General features: G+C 55.6%; 2 protein-coding genes and 1 long non-coding RNA gene across 3 annotated transcripts; 2 read left to right on the forward strand and 1 right to left on the reverse strand.

Moving 5' to 3' along the window:
- Positions 1–87: 87 nt before the first annotated feature.
- GAS2L2 (growth arrest specific 2 like 2) lies at positions 88–8,991 on the reverse strand. Its single transcript, XM_041727082.1, has 6 exons — positions 8,553–8,991; positions 6,756–6,997; positions 5,566–5,673; positions 4,201–4,297; positions 3,294–3,546; positions 88–2,768 (listed from the first exon to the last, which is right to left on the reverse strand). Exons 1-6 carry the CDS (start codon positions 8,989–8,991, stop codon positions 1,214–1,216), a joined length of 2,694 nt encoding a protein of 897 aa, XP_041583016.1. The 3' UTR covers positions 88–1,213.
- LOC121474186 lies at positions 6,988–8,810 on the forward strand. Its single transcript, XR_005983279.1, has 3 exons — positions 6,988–7,620; positions 8,397–8,513; positions 8,688–8,810. It is a non-coding gene; the product is annotated as an uncharacterized LOC121474186 (long non-coding RNA).
- An 8,344-nt stretch (positions 8,992–17,335) lies between the features above and the next one.
- Positions 17,336–18,138, forward strand: C12H17orf50 (chromosome 12 C17orf50 homolog; the record flags this gene model as incomplete). Its single annotated transcript, XM_041726801.1, has 2 exons — positions 17,336–17,829; positions 17,910–18,138. Coding segments are annotated over 2 exons (723 nt in total), but the record flags the coding sequence as incomplete, so codon positions are not given.
- Between the last annotated feature and the right edge of the window lie 59 nt (positions 18,139–18,197).

Raw genomic sequence — 18,197 nt, forward strand, 5'->3', positions numbered from 1 at the left:
GCTAAGAGGAGTTTGGGACTCACCTCTCCACCTGGCCCCCTCCCCCTCCAGGGATCAAAACCATCCTGAGGGGAAGTGAAAGGCCTCCCCTGCCACTCTGGGGAAAACTTACGTAACTGGTCTCAAACCCCCCTCCCCCTGCTGCTGCGGCTGTGTCTTTGTTCCCACTTGTGGCTGAGCCTCTGCGGGCCCCTTCGTGGCTGTAGATGTGATAAGAACACTCTCCGCCATCCTTCCTGACTCCGAGTGATCTCAGTTCCCAAAACCCAGAGCAAAAGCTTTGAAGTCCCGAAGGCCTGTGTGTCCCTGTCCTTGGTGCTGACGCAGCGGCAGCTTCCTGGAGAGAGCGGCTTTCTTCCTTCGCAAAGTTGGCTGAGCCTCCAGAGAGGAAACCTCTTCACCCCCAGCTCCCTGGCCCTTGTCCTCCTCCACTCCAGCAGGTAACGCTTGAAGCTGCATCTTCCTGCACCACTAAAATCCTAGAGTGAGGGACTCAAGAAGCTTGGGGCTCAAGGACAGACCCACAAATATATATATTTTTAAGATTTTATTTATTCATGAGACACATACACACACACACAGGCAGAGGGCGAAGCAGGCTCCATGCAGGGAACCTGATGTGAGACTCCATCCCGGGACTCCAGGAGTCAAAGGCAGGCGCTTAGCCGCTGAGCCACCCAGGCGTCCCAGGCAGTGGTTTTCAATAATTGTGTTGTGTGGCAACATCGAGGGACAGTTTTCCAAAACGTAGATATTCATGAGAGAAAGAGAGGCAGAGACAGGCAGAAGCAGGCTCCAGCAAGGAGCCTGACGTGGGACTCAATCCGAGGCCTCCAGGATCAGGCCCTGGGCTGAAGGCGGCGCTAAACCGCTGAGCCACCCGGGCTGCCCGACAAATATTTAATAAGAAGAGTTGTGGAAATGGTGGCCATGGCCAGAGGCCAGGAATTTGAGGAGCTGCTCTGGGGGAACGCAAGAAGACCCCTAGGGTGGCCCGGGTGGCCCTAGAGTTGGAGTGGGAGTGAAGGGTTGCCCCTTTGCCCGAGAAGCAGACTGAACCTGTATTTGTCTTCTGCCCACACCCACACCCTCACCCCCACCATGGCCCTGGAGAGAGCTGTTCCGGTAGCTGGGAGTCCAGTGGACACATGGCATCCTTTTCACTTCCCCTTCTCCCCCAGACTCACAGGCTCGGGGCTGAGAAGCCTCCTCCTCAGACCCAGGACTCCTCCTCTGGTGGGAGTTGAGCTTGATCCCACTGCTGGAGACCAGCATTCTCCAAAGGCTGGGGACCGCTCTTCAGTGGGGCAGCCGGTTCTTTCCTCTTCTTTCCTTCCTCCTCTTCCCCTGCTGAGGTTCCAGCCACCGGGGCTGCCTTGCCCAATGCTGCTCTCACCAGCCTGCTGCTGGGGGGTGCCCTGGCACCCAGGGGGAAGTAGGCCAGTGGCTTGGGGATGCGTGAAGGCTGTTTCCCAGGCCTGTGGTCTCTTCGGGGCCGGATTCTGGGCCTCAGCTTCAGCTTGTAGATGGATGGAACTCTCTGGGGCTTCCGGAGTGTTCTCTTGCCCTTGCCTGGACATGTCTGGGTTTTGTCAGAATTGGGGTCTGAGGGTGAAGGTGTGGGGGCTTCCAGGCTAGCAGACACAGTAGGGGCTAAGCAGTCCTGTCTTCCTTGACCTGGTACCTTCTTCATCCTGGTCTCCTTGGCACTCAGGTTCACCTTTACCTTTGCCCCACTGAGCTCTCTGGCTCCCACTTTCCCTTTTGGGCTTCCTGAGTCTGTTGTAGCAGCTAGTTTAGGGGAGGCCGTAGAGGCTACCTTCCAGGCTCCCACGTCCACTTTAAGGAGGGGCGGGGGTCCCTGAGCCAGTTCTTGGATGACTTTGTCATAAGGACCCCCAGGCTCAGGCCACCGCCCACCTAGGCTGGGGACATAGACTCCACTTCGAGGGATGACTTCTGGAGACTCCACTCCAGACCCTGTGCCCTGGGGGCAGGCACCCGCCACCTCTAGCAGCTTCATGTTGGTCAAAAGCTCCTCCTCCGGACTATGGTAGATAGCTTGATCCTTGGTTCCACCCAGGGGAAGGGGAGGATATCGCCTCTCCCACTCCTGTGGGCCCAGGCCCCTGGGCTCCCCAGCTTTTGCTGTCACCTGGGTGTCCAGCTTCTGGTCCCCTTGTCTTGCATCCACAGAGAAGTTCCCTTGTCTACACCCAGCCAGGTCCCCAGTGACAGCCCTTGGAATGGGGCCACTCCCCAATTCTGTCATAGGACCTCCACTTGCAATACCTGGAAAGCTGCTTCCTGGAGTGGGGGGGCGGGCAGGGGGCGGCCTGACAGGGATCTTGGTGGGCCCTTTAACAGGGGACAGAGATCGGACAGCTGCTGGCTTCCTGGGCTGGGAGGAAGCACCCTCAGCCTCACCCCTGGTTGGTGGCCTGAGGCCCATGGGCCTAGCTGGGCTGGAGGAACAAGGCAGTGGAGATAGTCCTCTTGCTGGTGTCCTTTTGGCAGTGGCTTTGGGGGCTTGGAATCTCTGGGGGGTGGAGGCCCTGGTGTAACTTCCCTGGCTGTCTGTCTCCTCGTGAATCCAAGATGTGGGAGTCCTTCCTCTAGGATGTTCAGACGAGTATCTCTCCTCCCTCTTCCCTGAGGAGGCGCACTGTGGGTCTCGGCCCCCACGGGGGGATAAAGATTGGGGGCTGGGTGGGCTGTCCCCAGCTGGAAGCTGCCTCCAAGATGGGGTGGGTGGCTTCTCCTGGCACCTAAAAGAGAGAATCACAAGGCTGGAAGGATCATCTAGTGCAGTCTCCTGGCTCTGGGAAGGGATGACCTCTCCCCAGCCACAACACCAAGAGGGCCAGGCTTCGTGCTGAATGTAACAGATGCTCCCTTGTCCCTCTGTGCCTGCCCGAGTCCTCCTTATGACAGATGCTGTTTACATTTACTCTCTCTCATTCCCTGTGTAGCAGATAGAAGCCTGGTTTGGACGCTGGGTTACTTCAGGTCCCAGAGCTACGGGTCACCCGTCTGTTCTGTGAAATGGCAGAAAGTCCTTGGGAAATCTTTATGGGCCTTTATGGGCCTCAGCTGCTTCAGCTGTGAAATAGGAAGGCATATGAAAAACCTGGATGATCCCCATGCACCTCCCATGCGTGCGTGTCGTTTTGGTTCTGAACACCTGGGGCAGGAGCACTGCCAGGACACCTGCTTCTCTTAGGGTGGGGCAGCCTCTGAGAAGGTGGATTCCAAAGAAGAAAGAGACCCTGCTCTGCCCCTCCACCTTGTACCTCAGGAATGGTGCTGTGTGTCTGGGGACTCCTGCATCTGCTCCCCGTTCATTGTGCGCTCTAGGGGAGGAGGAGGTGGGGGGCCTCAGCTTCCGGCCTGAAGAGGTGTATGTCTTCCAGTCCACAGGGGGCAGCGGGCTCTGGGAACGGCTGATAGTCATCCAAGGCTGGGGCTGCGAGGGCCCATCCTGCACCCTCACTTCGTGCTGCACCAGTGGGGCAGGAGGCTTCTGGAAACTACCCGTCTTGTGTGCTACCAACATAGCACCCCCAGAGAGAGGCGAGAGGAAAGGGTTAAATTCCTGCCGATGGGGCCCAGTGTTGTCCTCCCCTAGCTGTCTCATGCCCCAAACCCTCATTAGAGATGGTAGGACCTACAGTGGCAGTACCAGAACTTCCTCATAGCGGCTCAGGGGATGAAATCTGATCAGAGGGCCCCGCGTGGGCACTCATTTAAGGCTGCACTTAACTTGCATTGCAGGTTCACATCTTCTACTTAGATTGCATGCTTATTTGGGGTAGCTTGAGATGCTAACAGAGATTATGAGAGGACTAAAGACCCCTCCAAGTCATACTTGGTGGCACTACTATGGACATTAGAGCCAGAACCAAGACCCTGCCCAGAGGCACCCTGACCAAATGCTGATTCTGTGTGTTTGGCGTAATCTTGTGGCTGTAATTGGTATTGCACAATGGCTACATGGCTTCCTTCAGGCTGCTGAGGGCATCATACCAGTACCTCCTTCTTCTTCTTCTTTTTTTTTTTCTTTTTTGCACCAATACCTTCTATAGTATCTTTCTTCCTCCATCCCCACATACTTCTTGCCCCTGGAGATCAGACCTGCCTCCTACCTCTGCTTCTGGCTTCCTGACCCAGAGCCATGGGGAAGGGACTCTCAGGACTCACAGAGGGACGTGCACCGGCAGGGGTCATGTTTGTCCAGATAATGGCTGAGTGTGTCCCAGCCTCCTCCCACACGCACCATCACGTGGGTCCTGAGGATCTGTAGGGGGCAAGGATGAGGTTGAGGGTGGGATGGAGAGTGTCCCTTCTTCCTGGAGCAGCCTGCAGTTTTCCACTAGGCGCTCCCATCCATGCACACGTGAGCACATAGGTAGGTACTCCTTGCACGGGTGTATTGTTGGGGGAGGGGTGTATTTTGCAGCCTGCCTCTCCTCCACAACTAGCATCGGATAGCACATGTTGTCAAAGGTGGTGGCCAGGCTGACAAACAGAGTTGCCTCAAACTAGACAAGGGATCGCATAAGCAGTGTGCAGCCTGATGCCAGAGCACTCTCTTCTCTCCCTTCACTGTAAAGGGATTTTCACCTGCACATCCTAGTATCAGAAACGTGGCCCAGGGGCGCCTGGGTGGCTCAGTCAGTTGAGCATCTGACTCTTGATTTTGGCTCAAGTCACGATCTCAGGGTTGTAAGACTGTACCTGTGTTGAGTTCAGAGTCTGCTTGGGATTCTCCTCCTGTGCACACTGCCCCCTCCCACACTCCCCCACTCCCCCACTCCCTGTTCTCTCTCCAAAAAAAAAAAAAAATGGCCCTGGCTTTGCAGGAATCCTGGGAGTGCTGTCACCTCCACTCTGGGATTCCGGAGGCAGGTCACAGTCTCTCCAGGCTTCCATTTCCTCAGTTGAAATTCCTTTTCCCTACCTACTTCACAGAGCTATTGGCTCAGGGTTTGGGTGAGGACCCAGGGAGCTCCGCCCCCAGGTATGGCCTGTGATCAAGGAGAGGGCTTGGCCATGCCCATGAGCTGCTGGCTAAGCCTCTGGGTACAATCTGGGCCAAGTACGAGGGGGCAGGTAGTGAGAGGCACATCTTAGACCTATAGTGCTGCTCACTGTGCAGGATGTACCAAGCCAGGCATGTGGAAGGTGGACTATGGGCCCATGTGGCCAGGGTTGTGCACTGAACACAAACTTGGGGTCTCAGGCTCCTTGCTTTGACCAAGCATGTGGGTGGAGTGGAGGCAAAGGAAATTCAGGAGTAGCCTTCACACTCTATTTCTGCCTGGACACCCCTCTGCGCTGGGCTAAGGTGGAGTAGATGGGGGCAGTGTTCTGGCTGCCCTAATGGGAGGAGGGGATGGGACTGCCAACTTTGCCAACGATCTTCTGGGAATTCCTCACGGAAGAGCTAGAAAGCCCCAAGGCCTGATAAGTTGGGGTGAATGGAGACACCTGGGCAAGGTCCCATGAAAGGCAACCTTATTCTGCTGATCCTGGGGACACCCCTACTCCCCACTGCAGACTTACCCGGATGAAGATGAGGGTGTTGGAGTCCCCCACACGGTACTTCCCCTCAGACACTTTGATCATGGAGAACTGAACTGGGCACGTGCAGTGACTCACGAGGCTCTGAACCTGTGGGCAGTGACAAGGGGCTCAGCCCTCTCTCTGTACAGGTGCCCAAGCTCCCTACCCCCCACCCTGGGTCAAACCCAATGAGGGGGAGCCTGCCTGTCCCTAGAGCCAGCCTCCAGCCTTCTGCTGAGGTCCCGGTGGAGGCTGAGAAGCGAGTGCTGAAGACTCTTAATGACCCAGTGAGAACAAGACCTTGGGTGGTCACCTAGAGTCCAGGGCCCTTGTTGGGGGGGGGGGTCAGCTGACGGAGGCAGTGGGGTGTACTGATGAAGAAGGTGGGCCTTGGACTCTGACAGGCTTCGGCTGGAGTCCTGCCTCCGCGGCACCATAGGCCTTGGGCAAGTTAAGAAACCTCCCTGAGCTCGACTCCTGGGGAGTAGAAACGAGTTCACCCCAGTACGAGCTAGCTCCCATGAAGCGCCGCCTCCGTGCCAGACCTGTTGGAGCACCTCCCAGGCGCTGGCCGGGTTAAAACTCGGCAGCCACAGCAGGTAGGGGCTGCCGCACCTCCACGCTACGGATAGGGGAACTGAGGCACAGAGAGGTTCGATAATGTGCCCCAAGTCACAGAGCGGCGGAGTAGTGGAACTAGGATTGAACTGAGGTGTCAGAGAGGGTGCCAGGGGCTGTGTGCCCAAAAGCCCTCCCGCGGGGCCCCCACGAGACAGGTCTAGGGCGCGGGGCTGTAATAGAAACGTAGTGAGCAGCTCCGCTGGGACGGCCCGTGATGAGGATTGAGACTCGCCCTGGAACACGACTCAATCCAAGCCCAAGCCGCACAGAGAAGTCAGGCAGGGTGGGGGCGGGGCTGCAGAAGGGGGTGGCTCCGATCGGCGCGGGGGCTGGAGGGGGCGGGGCGGGGCCGGGGGGCGGGGCCGGGGCTGGAGGGGGCGGGGCCGGAGCCCCTCACCCGCCGGGCGCGCGGGGGCTGGAGGGGGCGGGGCCGGGCCGGGGGGCGGGGCCGGGGCTGGAGGGGGCGGGGCCGGAGCCCCTCACCCGCCGGGCGCGCGGGGGCTGGAGGGGGCGGGGCCGGGGCTGGAGGGGGCGGGGCCGGGCCGGGGGGCGGGGCCGGAGCCCCTCACCAGCTGGTCCAGGTGGCGGAAGTGACAGGGCCGCCGCGCCGGGGGCTCGGGCGGCGGGGGGTCCGGCGGGGGCAGGGCCAGCTCCTGCCGCAGCTCCTCGTCGATCTCCTCCTCCAGCCGCACCAGGGTGGGCGCCGCCACGCCGAAGCGCCAGGCTCGGCGGCCCAGCTCCAGCAAGCACAGCACCACGTTCTTCACGTTCTTGCGTCGCACCAGGTCCTCGGTCTCGAACATCACCACCTCTGGCAAGCGGAGGCGGGGAAGGGGGGCAGCATCCTGAGCCCCCCGCTGACCTCCGCCCAACCGAGCAGCTGGGAGAGCCCTGGGGTCATCCCTGGCCCCGGGTGGAGCACTGGTGGGGGTGGGGAGAGGTGGCTGGGATCCCCGGATCTGGGAGTCAGGCCAGCCCCTAGGAGGGGCCTGAACAGACTCGTGCAGACAGGGTGCAGACTAGGTGGCCCGTCTAACAAGACAGGTTGGAGTGGGAAGAGGTGACACAGCCAAGCAGAGGAGCCCGCAGCCCGGCTGTGGGTTAGCCTCACCCTACTCAGTTTGACAATACGGGTCTAGGAGTAAGAAGCAGTTTGTTCTGCTTCCCACCCACACAGCTCACCTCCAATATCCAGCGGACTTCTGGAACTCCACCCTCAGCCCACAGATACCCAGGCAAGGTTGAGTACAGGCTCTGGAGACTGACTGCCTGATTTAGGGTCCCGATGCTCCCACCCAGCAGCTGTGTGTCCTTGGACTACTCCCTGAGCCTCAGTCTCCTACTCTGTAAAGTGGGGTGTAGACTATTTCATCTGGTTGCTGTGAAGACAGTTAAGTGTCTGCAGACAAGATCTGGCTACAAGGGGAGTGCTGGGTAAGATGCTAGCTTTTCTCCACCTTCCAAGCCTGCTCTGCACTGCCTTGCCACCAGCCAGCAGCCGAGCCTGACTCTTGCCTCTGTTACACCCCACACACCCTTTGGTCTGGAGGATGGCACAACACCCAGCTTCATCACATTAAGCCTCAGAGATGAGGGACCTTGGGGGGGCGGCAGGGCCAGCTCCTGCCACAGCTCCTCCTCGGTCTCCTCCTCCAGCTGCACCAGGGTGGGCACCAGGCTCAGTGGCCTAGGAGATGTGGGGCCCTGGCCTGCACTCCCCTGTGCCTCACAAGCCTCAGCACAGCTGTCTCCTCCCTAATGTCCACTTGCCTGCCTCCCCATCCTCCCTCCACCCCCTGTAGCCCTGTGTCTTCACCCACTCTGGCTTCTCCTAGTTATCCAAACACAGTATCTTCTCTGTGCCTTTGCCCCTGCTGTGCCCTGCCTAGAATCCCCTTTCCCCAAATGTCTATTTGTTCCCCAGGACTCCGTTCAAATCTCCCTCCTCTGAGTGGCCTTTCTTTGCCTCCACTTTCCACCTGTTTCCTCCCCTGGCTCCTCAACACATACACTTCTTTTGGGGGGTTTTGAGCACTTTGGGCTGTAATTTGTGTCTTTATTCATCTGTTTCTCTTCCTAGACCATGGACTCTTTGGGCACTGGGTCTCAGTCCTCTGGGTCCTTTGTGCTGGGCTAGGGATAGAGACAGGGACTAAATGTATGTTTGTTGAATGAATGACTTATTCAATCAACACATATATTTATTGAAGATCTGTGTGATGGGGAAACTGAGGCACAAAAAGAAGGGAGCTGGCCAAAAGCCAAAGAGGAAAGAGGATCCTGTCTCCTAACTTCCAATGCAGCCTCAGAGAGGAAGTGGATGTCTGGTAAGATAAGGGCCTGGGGAGGGGGTGCAGGGTGGTTACCTTGGATGCCCATCTCCTTTCGACACCACTGGATGAAGTTGGAGACGTTGTCCCGGGCTTGGAAGGTGCCCGGCTGGGCGGCCCCATTGCAGGAAACCCCAGCCCGAGGCAGGAGAATCCTCTGGGCTCGAGCAGGTGACTCAGTCAGGAACGCCAGGGCAGCCTCAGTGATGGCATTGGCGTGCCGGCACAGCACCAGGCCTGTCTCCAGGACCTGCAGGAAGTTGGCTGCGTCGATGTCCAGCCCATAGAGATCCCGAAGCCACTCTGCCAGGTCCTCCTTCATGGCTTCCAGGTACTGCTCGCTGGACTTAAAGGGCCGGATGCTGCGCACCGGTGGCCCCAGGGTCCCAGGCCTCCTCCTACATCCCCCAGGCTGGGGCATGGTCGGACCCTCAGCAGGGAGGGGGTGGGTGCCTCCTGTCCCCCGGTGCTGCATCTTCACTCCAGCTACCTTCTGGGCCTTGGCTGGTTCTCCCTGACTCAGAGGTTCCCCTTCCCCTCTCCCAGCACCCAGGACTTCCGGCTCTGCTACTTGCAGCTGGCTTCAGCCCGGCCCGCCACCCCCACATTCCTCAGTGCCTGCCAGAACTTTCCCTACTTGGTGGCCCTGCAGTGACCTCACTCTTGGGCTGCCCAGTTTGCCCAGAGTTCTCTACCTCCCAGGACAGATGGACAGTGAGGACACTGCTCTCTCTCCCCTAGTTCTACACTGGTCCAGCTGGCTGCCCCCCACCCCCCAGCGGCCAGCAGTTAGCCCTGCTGTCAGCCTCTCCACTCTGCTTTCCCCTCCTCTCCTAGGAGACGGGGCTGCTACAAACACTCCCCGTTAGCCCTTGGAGGCAGCCAGCCAAGGACTGCCCCGCAGAGCCCGCCCTGGGACCTCATGGAGCCGGAGGACAGACACGGGCTGGCTTCTCTCCCTGGCTTGTAGGGTGCGGCTTCCAGGGAGAAGGGCCAAAGGTTGCCAGAAAAGCAGGGCCAAAGGTTGCCGAGCCCCTTGGTATTTAGTGAGCACTGTAAGGGGATGAAAGAGACACAGCGGTAGAGCTGAACACCTGACTTCAGCCCTGGACCCTTCTCTGTATCCTTCTTTTACTTGCATATGCTACCTTGCCTCTCTGTGCCTTATTTTTTCCTCAACTGTAAAATGGGAATGATGTCTACCTATGGGGTGCTGTGGAGAGTAAAGGAATGATGTAGGTGGAAAGTCTCAGGCACACTCACGCTCAGGACTGGGTGGGTCCCAGCTCTCGCTGATTCTCCCACAGCCCTGTTTAGGCCCCATAATCCTCATTTCCTGTGAGAAGCTGCTCCATCCCCCACTCGAACCACGAATCACAGGATTCCTCTAGAGTGGCCTGTCAACTGCAGTACCTCACCCTGGCCGCCACAATGCATTCCTTTATTAAATATCTGTAAGGATCTCCTATGTGCCAGGCACTGTTATAGGCCCAAAGATCAGAGATCGAGCAATAGGTGAGGCGCCTGACCTCATGGAGGCTGCACACATGTTAGTGGGGATTGGGTGACGGGTGACAACACATACATCTGCGGTAAGTCAGATGGTGATAGCACTAAGGGAGACGGGACAGCGTGTGGAATTTTATGTGAGGTGGTCAAGGGAAGGCCTCACTGATGTGGTGATATTTGAACGGAGGCCTGAGAGAAATGCGAAGCAAGCCAAGCAGGTATCCGGGGGAAGGTACTCGGGTAGAGGGAGCAGTCAGTGCCAAACCTCCAAGCAGGGACGTGCTTAGCATCATCCAGGGAATGGCAGGAAGAGCTAGGGTATGAGGCAGAGAGGAAATGGACACCCGGATCATGCTGTACTTTTCTTTACCTTTGAGAAGGTAATTTTCTTTCAGTTATTTTTGAAAGGCATCAAGACCGTGATTCTTATGTCCATTTCATGGATGAGGGAACAAGAAAATTGAAGAGGGCAGAAGGCCTTGCTTCCTTCCAATGCAGACCTCTCCATAGGGTTCTTGGGTGTCCTGGCTAAGTGGCATCCAGTCTTCCCCAGGGTGAGAGAGCAAGACAGAAGCCACGCTGTCATCATTACCCAGCCTGGAAAGTCACACTGTCATGTCCACAATATCCTATTGTCACCGGGGTCGGCCTCACTTCACGAGGGAGGGCAGTATGAACACAAATACTGGGAGCCAGGGATCACTGGGAGCTTTCCTAACCCAGTACAGAAGAGCTAGTTCTTTTTTCTTGCAAGCTAATAAAATCCTATTACGTTCAGGTAGTAGGGTGAGCTTCCCTGAAACTGGGGAAGATGGGCCCAGCCCCAGAAGAGGAACTTCGATAGGTTCACGTCAATCACAGCAGAGCTAAGGTTGAGGTTTTTGTTGAGCCTCCAAGATGCTGTGGAAGCAGCAAACCAAAAAAGGAACAAGACTCTATGCAGACTTTATGGAAGCAGTATCCAAAAGCGGTCACTTGACGCTCGGGTCTCTCTCCCACTAGAGTATGTCAAGAGTTAGGTTGTTGCAGGGCAGGAGAGGACTTAGAATTGTAGCTGTGCTGTGCCTCTCATGACACGCCAAATGATGGCCCCAGAGACAGCTGCGTCCTAATGCCCAGAACCCATGCATGGCACCTTATGTGGCAAAAGGGACTTTGCAGATGTGGTTAAGGATCTCGAGATGGGGAGATACTCCAGATTGTCCAGGTGGACCTTAAATGTAATCACAGGTGTGGGGCAGAGGGTGGTCTGACCACAGATTAGGAGATGAGACAGCTGAAGCAGACTGAGTGCACCATGAGCCAGGCACTCTGCAGCCTCTAGAAGTTGGAAGAAACAAGGAGCAGATTCTCCCATGGAGTCTCCAGAAAGAGCCAGCCCTGCCAATACCTCAATTTTATTCCTGTGAGGTTCATTTCAGACTTCTGACCTTTAGAACTGCAAAAGAATAACTGTTGTTTTAAGCCACTGCATTTGGTGGTAATTTGTTACAACAGCAATAGGAAACTAATGCCTGTCACCATCTCTCTCCTCTCCCACCAAACAAGGGGAGAAGCAGGGAGAGGCACTTCAACGGGACCTATCATAGAACTAGACGTTTATCCCCAATCACTAGGGAGACTCAGTGACCTGAAGTCTGACTCTTGTGTGGGACATCGAAAATGCAAACTGTAGGCTAGCTAGCTGCTCCATAGTGGGGACTAAAGAGAGGGATGCACTGGAATCAGGAAGCAGTCTTCTCATGGGTGGAACAGAGGATGGGTGAGTGCTCCTGTGTGCCACTCGGCCAGGGACAGGGTCAGTAGAGGGGAAGACCTCAGTAGAGGGGGAGCTGGCAGTGGACCAGTGGATTCCTAGGTGTGCAGGGTGGGGGGATGAGTGACCCCCGGAATCCAGTTTATCCTCCTAGATCCAAGGGCTGCCTGGATTGGGGCAGGAAAGGCAAACACCAGTGGTTGGTCAGTGGAAAAGGAAGGAGAGGCAGAGCAAGAGGGAGGAAGGACCCGACCCTGTCTTCCACCTGTCACCCCATCACATTGTTGCTACCAGTCATGGAAGGCCCTAACCTTCCATGGAGATGTAACATTGTATCAACTTTCAGTGATTACAGTGACTGCTTTTCCATGGCCTGAGAGTTCTCTGAACAAGTCATAAGACCTGTCTGAACTGTCCTTAAGGGACAAGGGAAAGAAGCTTTCTTCCCCTTGAGCAGGTTTAAGGGGACTATTGGAGGCAAAAAAAAAAAAAAAAAAAGAGGTTCTTTTTAAAAATTTTTTTATTTATTTATGATAGTCACAGAGAGAGAGAGAGAGAGAGAGAGAGAGAGAGAGAGAGGCAGAGACACAGGCAGAGGAAGAAGCAGGCTCCATGCACCGGGAGCCCGATGTGGGACTCGATCCCAGGTCTCCAGGATCGCGCCCTGGGCCGAAGGCAGGCGCCAAACCGCTGCGCCACCCAGGGATCCCAAAAGAGGTTGTTTTATGGCTATACTCCAAGAGTCCTACAGGTACCAATTATAGCCAAGCTAGGTCAATCTTGGCCATCCTATTTCTTTTCTCAAATGGTTGGTTTAGGATGGGTGTGTATCTCGTGTCTATCCAGTGAGTCTCAAAGAGAAGTCTGCTGGAGGGCTTCTAAGAACTTGGACTGCGGAGACTTTCTGCTTTGGTCATGGTTGCACCAGGACACGATGCTTGGAGCTGCAGCAGCTATTTTGCAACCAAGAAGAAAGACAAAGAAGGCAGAAGGGAAATATGAAGAGATGCCTGGGTCCCTAACAACCTCTTCAAGCTGAACCAATCCTGAAGCCTCCAACCTCAGACTTCTTAAGTGAACTAATACATTTTATAAGGTTTCAGCCATTATTATTGGGCCACTCTCATATTCCAGCAACTAAATGTATCCTAACTGACATGATGTTTAAAGAGTAAGAGGCCCCATTCATTTTATATGAAGTCTTGTTATATATACTCCCACTTGGGTAGCCCTTATATACCATGATATTAGGTATTTCTTCTTGTAACTTAACTATTGCTCAACTAAAATGAATACAGCATCTCAGTATTATACCTGGTTATTACAAGTTAATGAGCTATATGCACTATTAATTTACAAATTAAAATCTAAAAAAGTACAAAAATTATAGCTTTAGGGGCACCCGGGTGGCTCAGTCAGTTAAGCATCTGACTCTTGATCTCAGATCAAGTCTTGATCTCAGGGTTGTGAGTTCAAGCCCCATGTTGGGTTCCAGGCTCAGAATGGAGGCTACTTTAAAAAAAATAATAATAATAACTTTTGACACTTGATCTCATTTTGTTCTCTAGATTTCTGTGAATGGTAGAAAATAATGCTTGTATAGCCAATAAAATGTAACTCATTCTCTTCTGGTTTTAAGCAGTTTCTTTTGAATACAAATCCAATCACGTCTGAATTCATGCTCATTATCAGTAAAATTTCTCTCCTTTCAAGGAGTCTTCCAAAGTGGCATCTGAGAGCAGGAGGCATGTTCCTGGTGTGGTAGGATTACCTGTTCTTGTGTTTTCACTGCAGACAGTGTTTACTCCTTTGTGATCAATTTCCAATGTGGTTTCATGCTGGTATTGTTTGTTAAGACAACCCAACTTTTTTTTTTTTTTTTAAGATTCTATTTATTTATTCATGAGAAACACAGAGAGGGAGAGAGAGAGGCAGAGACACAGGCAGAGGGAGAAGCAGGCTCCATGCAGGGAGCCCAATGTGGGACTCGATCCCAGGACTCCAGGATCATGCCCTGGGCCGAAGGCAGGCGCTAAACTGCTGAGCCACCCAGGGATCCCCAACAACCCAACTTTTAATGAAGGTCCCACAAAACCCAAAATATCCCTGAAAAGAGTGAATGGAAAAAAATAAAAAAGAATAAACACCCTAAGGATGACAAAGGGCTTTTGGGCAGATCAAAGTGGGAGAGGCAGGGTGAGATGAATGACCAGACCAGAGGAATACCCTTTTGTGGTTCTTGGTGGGATCCTCCCTAAAAGCACAACCCAGGCTCAGTGGTTTGGATGGGACATTAAATCCTAGGTAGTGACTCAAGAGGGTTGTTCACAGTGCCAGTCATCAGAGGTGGCTCCCTGCAGTGGTTTCTTAACTGGATGGTTCTTGTGGTGGACCTTGGCTGTGTCTACAATCACCAGCCTTCTATCATTCCTGTCCACTTGCCAAGTCTTTTGGCCGTTCGGTTGGCTCCCACCATCCTTTCTCTTTAAATTAGCCAGGGTGAACTTTAGAATTGCCATCCAGAGCCATAGTGGCTCCAAGCTCTTTGAGTAGATGTAAGGAGAATGGGTTTGTTTGCAGACAGATAATTCTCCATGAGTCTTTTGCATTTCTGCTTGTCAAGTAAATAGAGGCACTGACCTTTCCAGGGTGTTTATATAGGGAAGAACATCCTTGGAGGAAAGTGATTGTGGCTCCTTCTGGAGCAAAGAGCAGGTTTGTTTACTGCCCATTATAAAAGATGTGTGTTCCTAAACTGAGAGCGTCTCTTATAATGCAAACCGCCCTGCCTCCCACCCCACTACACGCAGGCAGGCATTCACAGGCCCATCTCCCATCCTGATGGCAGCCAGGGGCCAATGGGCAGGCGGTGTTGATGTGGATTTGCTGCTGCTGCTGCTGCTGTGCCATGAAGAATCAAGTCCTTTGTTTCTGATCCAGGAGTCTCCTGTTCTTTGGCACACCCATGACACCCCGGCAAGCTAATAAGCTAGCACGCAAGAAGAGTAAAATTTTGGACATGTTACAGTTCTTGACAGGGTGGCTCCCATGTGACCTGGAGATTCCCTGAGAGCTGTTCTGTGCTCCTTGTTCTACACGCACCACCACCCCGGCCTCCACCAACTAGGGGACACCTAAGGAAGAGACCCCACTTCCCTCTACCCTCAGACTTGGATGGCAACTGAGTCATTTTTCCCCATCAGATGGAGGCTGTGCGGAGCTGGCTTTGCATCTTCAGAGCCCTGTCTCTGCCAACACACGCCACTGTTAAAGCTGGGGAAATAAGGGATTTTGCTGGGGCTCCATGATTTTATCCTCTCCCCCAGCCCCAGTTCTCTCACACACATCCATCACTTCTGGGAGCGACACCGGCTCTTGCCTGGGCCCTGCTTCCTACTGGACTTAGAGGCATTTCCTTGGTGTCTTGGAGCTAAGGCAGTGAGCTGGAAGAGGAATGGGGAGCCCAGGTGAGGAAGGATTGAGAGAAGACAGAAAGGAGGGGGAACATAATGATGCAAGTAAACATCATGCTGGGAAAGCTTTCTGTAGGCCAGATGAAGTCTCGGACTGTGTGACTAGCTCCACATTACAGATGAAGAGCATGGGCAACACAGCTTGCTGAAGGTCTTACATTTCTGCGGTAAAGCTGAGAATTGAACCCAGTCTACTGGCAACCAAAGCCACCCCCTCTCTCCCCTTTAATGCCTAGCCAAGAGGGAAGATAGGGAGACATCCGGTTTTTAGACGGTCTTGGTGGCTCTAGAAAAGGCAGCTATTCCTGGGTGGAGCCCTAAGGGCAGGTAAAGTTCTAGCCCCACCCCCTGTGATCCAACAGAAGCCTGAGAGATCAAAGTTCTCTGCATTGTGGGAACTGGCTCATTCCAGTCCCTGGTCAGGGGAAAGAGGGTAGCACAGCCTTGAAGGAATGGATAAGCATGGTGAGTGGGGCTGGAGGCAGGGTGGGGACTGAGGACAGGACCATTGACTCGTGTCAGATGTGGATGCAAACCCAGTGTGGACCAGCTCCATGGCAGCCCGAGAGCAGAAGTCGAGCCTCTCCTCAGTTACTTGTACAAGCCCTCTCCTCTCTTTCCTGAATATTCTGGACATCTGCTTATCTTCACCTGCAGCTGTTTGGACCTTTGTCTTCTCCGGCCAGGACCACAGTGGGTCTCCCTCTGTCCTGTGACAGACCATCCTGAGACACAACTCTGAGCACGTCCCTCCATCAGAATGTTCAGTGGCTCCCCACTCCTGAAAGACAAAATCCTAACTCCGCAGCCTGGCACCCAAAGTCTCAACCTTCCCTTCTAACTTTGTTTCCTAGTCCCATTTCTCCCGAAAAGTTCCGGCATCCCTTTTTTGGCTGGGCGCTAAGTCTGGCCTTTCACAACCAAGAGGCTCCTTCGTGTGTTTTCCCAATGAAGGGTGCAGTGGACCCTGGATTTTCAGCATCAGCAACATCTTTGAAACAACCTTTTTGGAAAGGTTTCATAAATCTTGGATGAAATTCAGAGGCCCCTTGGTTACCTCCCTCGCCCCTACCTGAGGTGCTTGTGAAGATGAAGTGGCACAATGTATGAAGAGTTTAGCACAGTGACTGCATACCGTTGGTGCCCAGTACAAGTGAGCTGGAACACTAATTTCACCATTCTTTGTCCCCATCCTCTTTAAACGGGATGGGCAGGAAATGATAGGAATTCTCTTGACCTTTCCAGGGCAAACCACATTTGTGTCTTCGCTGCCCTCATCCCTCCTGCTTTTCCTTGGGAGTCTAGCTCTCCAGATGCAGCAGAGAGCAGGACAGACACAAGGTGGTGCCAGGTGGGAGGTGGCCTAGGCGAGGCCAGGTTACTTTGCATGGCAGCCCAGGAATGTCCTGCCTGCCAGAACTCAAGTTTTGAGTTATGGAGTTTGTGCCATCCATGAAGGCTCCAGCCGGAGGGACATTGGTGGCTGAAATGCAGCCGGCCATTGAGGTCAAGCCTGGAAGGAAGAAGAGACATCTTTTCCTAATTGGCTCACTCCTAGGGCAGCCTTTTCCTAACCGGTCTGCCCATGGTGGTGGTGATGGTGGTTGGTGTATGTGTATGTGAGCGAGAGGTGGGTTTGCTCATCCGAGGTGCCTGCCACACAGCTGGGCTTCCTTCAGGCAAGGCCCACGTTGCAGAAAACAAAATGCAAACATCTCCCTACAAACCGCGCTTACTGTTTATTGACAGCCTACACAGAGCTCGGCCCCCACCCTCGAGCCAGTTAGAAGGAAGGTGGTGATGAGCCAGCCTAGGGGCTCCAGCATCTGTTGCTCCATCTGGTTGGTTGCCCCCTGGAAGCCCCGGGCTGGGCGCTTGACGTCGCGGAGACCTGCTACCTGCCTCGCAGTCACCCTTGAGGTGGCCACTACTTTTTACAGATGGGGACACGGAGCTTGACAGAAGGGATGTGACTTGCCCCGAATCCTCCTGGAGGAAGAGTAGGAACCTGCGGGAGCGGGGCCCAGCCCCGCAGGCCCCGTCTCACCCCCGGGGAAATCCTGCACACCCTGTAACCCTCGCTTTGGAATCCTGCTAGTCGGGTGCATCCCGCGCACACTGTCCTTCAGGATGATTTTTTTTGGGGGGGGGGGTGGTCGGGTTGTGGACAGCAGTCGGGGTACCCGGCTTTTCCCCGGGGGCGACGGGCCTGCGCTGACCTCCTGCCCCCACCGCCCGTCCGCCCCGCAGGAGTGAAGACCCCCTTGTGGAAGAAGGAGCGGGCGGAGCCCCCGGCCACCGAAGCGGCGGCGGCCGCAGACGAGGGCTCGGAGGAAGAGGAGGAGGAGGAGGAGGAGGAAGAGCAGACGGCGGCGCCGGGGCGGCGGGAGCAGAGCGCGGCGGAGGGCGAGGCGGAGGGCGGCGAGGGCCGCGAGCGGGGCTCAGTGTCCTACTGCCCGCTGCGCCAGGAATCCAGCAGCCAGCAGGTGGCGCTGCTGCGGCGCGCGGACAGCGGCTTCTGGGGCTGGCTCGGCCCGTTAGCGCTGCTCGGCGGCCTGGGGGCCCCGGCGGACAGGTGAGGGCGCGCCCCGGGGCCGGGCCGGGCGGCGGCGAGGGCGGCCGCGCGGGGCCCTGAGCGTCCCCCGCCCCGCGCAGGAAGCGGAGCCTCCCGGAGCCGCCGTGCGTGCTGGAGACTCGGCGCCGGCGTCCGCGCGCCGGGGGCTGTGCGCGCTGCGAGATCCTTTTCTGCAAGAAGTGCAGGAACCTGCACAGCCACCCGGCCTACGTGGCGCACTGCATCCTGGAGCACCGCGATCGGCGTGAGGCGCGGGCTCCGGGGCGCGCGGGGGGCGCGGGGGGCGCGGGGGCCGGCGGGGGCCCCTGAGCGCCCCGCCGCGCTGCGAGCCTCTGCCCTCCGTTCTCCTCTCCCCGGACGCGGCGCGC

The sequence above is a fragment of the Vulpes lagopus genome, chromosome 12 (assembly GCF_018345385.1).
Source record: "Vulpes lagopus strain Blue_001 chromosome 12, ASM1834538v1, whole genome shotgun sequence".
Classification (NCBI taxonomy): Eukaryota; Metazoa; Chordata; class Mammalia; order Carnivora; family Canidae; genus Vulpes; species Vulpes lagopus.